General features: G+C 61.4%; 1 protein-coding gene across 1 annotated transcript in view; it reads left to right on the top strand.

Annotated features, from left to right (window-relative positions):
- Nucleotides 1–2541: 2541 nt before the first annotated feature.
- Nucleotides 2542–3705, top strand: part of MNEG_4043 (hypothetical protein) — a gene marked incomplete at both ends in the record, with an annotated part of 2643 nt that continues 1479 nt past the window's right edge. The window contains 3 exons of the mRNA XM_014047480.1: nt 2542–2665; nt 2922–3090; nt 3343–3452. Coding sequence (XP_013902934.1) covers nt 2542–2665; nt 2922–3090; nt 3343–3452 — 403 coding nt within the window. The remainder of the gene's footprint in view (nt 2666–2921; nt 3091–3342; nt 3453–3705) is intronic.

Below are 3705 nucleotides of genomic sequence, written 5' to 3'. Positions count from 1 at the left end.
CCGGCCACTCCGGTCCGGGCAGTTGCGCGGCCAGCGCCGCGAGCAGCTGCCCGTCGGCTTCCAGGGCTTGTGACATCACTTCGCCGTCAACCAGTAGAGGGAGGACCCTGCAAAGCATCGTCCGCACTCCAGCACACAGCCTAGGGACGAAGGCGGCGCGGCCGCTCTCGCCGCCGCGGGGCGCCAGCCGCGGCGTGAGCAAGTGTGCGAACGCCCTCGCCATGCCCTCGGCCCCGCCGGGCGCGCGCCTCGCGGCAGCCGCGGCCGCGCCCGGCAGGCAGCCGGGCTCCCACTCATAGATCGCCCAGAGCCCAATCATTGCTGAAGCTGCATACCATGCAGCTGCCTCAAACGCATCGTCGGGTTCGGTGCCATCCGCCCCCGCAATGAGGTGGGAGCAGGCCTGCAGGCCGAGAAGGTAGAGCGCAGCGACGCCGCCCTCGCCGCCGCCACCGCCGCCGCTGGCGCGGCGGTCGGGGCCGCCGAGGGGCGCGGTCGCGAGGGCCACTGCATCGGGAGACGCCTCCATCAGATCGTTCAGGGCGTTTGCAAGCGGAATTCTCTGTGGCCAGTCGATTGATATAGGGTGGTCTGGGTCATGCACCGCCACGAGCGCCGAGATGAGGCGGCCGCTGCGCGCCAGCTGCAGCGTGCGTGCGCGCGGCGGCTGCAGGTGGCCGCCCTGAGGGTACAGCGCGGCGATCGCATTGGCCGCGCAGAGCAGCCGGCCCGTGACGTCGGTGGTCGAAACGAGGTCCGTCAAGGCCTGCGTGCGCACGCAGACATTTTATAGAGCACAGGGGTGGCGCCCACGCAGGGTGCGGCGCTCTTGCGATGGTTGTCGACACCTGATGACCTCATGCCCAGCCGACCGAGAAACTGGAGGATTCCATTATACACGCCAGGGTCAGGCCGGCTGCAATATCAAGCAAGCAGCAAGCTCCAACCGCACCCGTAGGTTGTCAGGGGACAGCTGCTCGTCGGGGTGTGCTGTCGCCGCCTCATGCAGCTGCGTCATCGCTGCTGACGGCTGTCGGGAGTATGCCTCCACCCTCTGCGCGTCCGCCGGAAGATCCAAGATACTTTTCAGCGCTGCGTTGACGGCCATGGTTCATATGCCGAGCTGTCAGGCTGCTCAGCTGTACAGCAGAGAGCACAGCAGCAGTGAGGTGGTGTTGCTGTAGCGGGCCGTGTCACAGGGCTGGGCGGCGCAGTATCCCGAGGTGATGAGCTGCCCGAAATCTTGCGGTAGACGAGTCAAGAAGTCGGGCTAAAACCGAGAACTATGGTATGACTATATATAGAGCTGCGTACAAGAGATCACAATGATCTGCGTTCAAATTGATACTGGGTAAATACAGGACGGCTTGTGCAGCAGCTATCAGTAAGCTCAAAAAATGGAGGGCGTAGTAGTGAGGATGTCAATCACCACTACCCTGTTTGTACGCCACTCCTGGATGCCGGACACGGCGCATGTTTCTCGGTCACCGCATCCTGCTCAGAATGAAGTGCCGATATGCTGAGAGTGTTCGGGCCAGCTTGCACGGGCAGCTGAAGCATGGTGTTGCGAAGCATTTTATACAACAATGGAAGCAGCGCACATAACAGGGTGCAGTTGCCTGTGCGTGCGTGCGTGCGTGCGTGCGTGCGTGCGTGCGTGCCAGCGTGCGTGAACACACCTGTGTGTGTTCGAGTGTGTTTGTGTGTATGTGTGGCAGAAATGCAGCCCAGCACTTACTTCAGCAATGTTGATTGAGGCAGCCGCACAACAGCAAGCGAAGCGGGCGTACAGATGCGCGGCAGCATCAGGCGCAGCTCAGGATTGGACTCGTTCAGCCGCGTCACGGCCCAGGGGCCAGGGCTGTGCTCACGCCGGGCGCTCGGGGGGTCTGCTGTTTCTACGTAAACAGTTGGACAAGTTTCAATTCCCAAAAGTGGCTTTGTGTGATCCAGTGTTGTGCTGCTTTCTTGCAAGCGGGCCATTCCTGCCTGTTAATTTTGAACACTGATGGATTGCAGGTGACCGGAAGCTGCTGCTCATGCACTGTCTGACAGCTGTGGCTTCAGGGACGATACCAGCAGCAGCTGAGCGTGCTGGTTGAGACTTGAGTCAATAAGAAAGCGGTGGGGGAAACCTCTTGATGTTGTGGGTCCCCTTGCAGATACCTTTTTCATCGGCATTGAGGCGACTGCCTAGGGCCAGCCAGCAGGCAGGTGGCGCGCCAAGTGACTGCCACCGCTTACCAGGTGCTGTTCCGCAGGTCCGCGTCCCAATGTCTGGGACTGGACTGGTTAGAAGCAGCTCACTTGTACAGCCAGAACCTTGTGCTTGAAGAACGACGCCGTATGCGAGTGGCCCCGCTGCACGTCTCGAGGCGTGTGCGGCGCACCAGCGCGAAGAAAGGGCGCTGGTTGAGCTGCCAGCCAGCTGCCACATACAAGCCTTGTGGCTGTGCGTGACCCAACAACGAATACTTTTTTGTCAAGAAAGTATCACATTACACTGCAAACCGTTCGATAAACCCCGTTCCACCACGAACCATGGCTCGCCTCGCTGCCTTGTTCGTGGCCCTCGCGGCTTCAGTCGCCCTCGTGGCGGCTCAAGACTGCCCCATATCACCTGCCACCACCCCACTGGACTTTTCCGGGGTGAAGACTGGCTGTGGTGCGCACAAGAGGGTGCAATTGCCTTAGAGCGCGGCGGGGCTGCAGCTGCGCCGTCCGAGGCAACGCCTCGAACATTGCGTGGGGCTGCGTCATTGCCAGTGACCCGCAAAAGGGATGCTTTAGTAGTTACATGCGCAGTACTGCTTCGTTCGCAGCCCCCAGTATATGAGTGCCAGCATATGTGCACGCCAGGACGCACTGACCCTCGCCTCGACCCACCGCCCACCCTGTCCCACCCCACCCGCTCCCCGCAGCCGCCGGCCCGGAGACGTTCTGCGCCAACTGCACCTGCTCCCTCATCGCCGCCTTCCTGCCCGCCTTCACGGCGGCCAACTTGACCATCAACCCGGCTGACACCGCCTCCTACCCCGTCGACAAGGCTTCAGGCGTCATCTCTGCCTGCGGCGTCGCCTACAGCTCTGGGTGCGTAGGTCCCTATGGGAGCAGCTCCCCCTGCCACATGTGACAGTAGCTTCCGCCTCACACCTAGAGCAACTTCACCAGCGCACGACATCCCTGAATTTCGTTGCATCCTGAACTCTGACATTGCCTTGCTTACTACATAGCAACCGGCCCCGTGTCATCCACGACGAGCCTCAATCCAAACCTGCCTCAATGCAAGCTACCATCCAACTCCACGCCGTCGCTCCTGCATCCCTCCCCAAATCCTTGCAGCCTGGTCAGCGCAGGCGTCAGCCTTGCGAGCCTGGCCAGCCTCGGCAGCTGCGAGTTCAACAACTCGGCGACCCTGCCGCCTTGCATTCTGCAGCTGCTCTCGTCCACAGGTGAGCTTCAAAGACGTGAACTTGTTCTGCTGGGGCTCAGCCCGGCCACCCCTGTCATGGGACCTCAGCCACACTGTGCAACCCAGATTGCCAGCCCCAGCTTCGGCCTCATCGAATTGTTTTCCCTGCTGTCAATCCGCATCATAATTAGGCAGGACTCCCCACCAAATCCGTGCAATCGATCGGCCTCACAAATACGTCCACATGCTTATCCGTCCCTCCCGTCAATCCCGCCCTCTCCCTCGCCCCCCCC

Source organism: Monoraphidium neglectum, assembly GCF_000611645.1.
Source record: "Monoraphidium neglectum strain SAG 48.87 unplaced genomic scaffold scaffold00540, whole genome shotgun sequence".
NCBI lineage: Eukaryota > Viridiplantae > Chlorophyta > Chlorophyceae > Sphaeropleales > Selenastraceae > Monoraphidium > Monoraphidium neglectum.
Note: the sequence above shows the minus strand (reverse complement) of the source record. Positions and strands in the feature narration are given on the sequence as shown.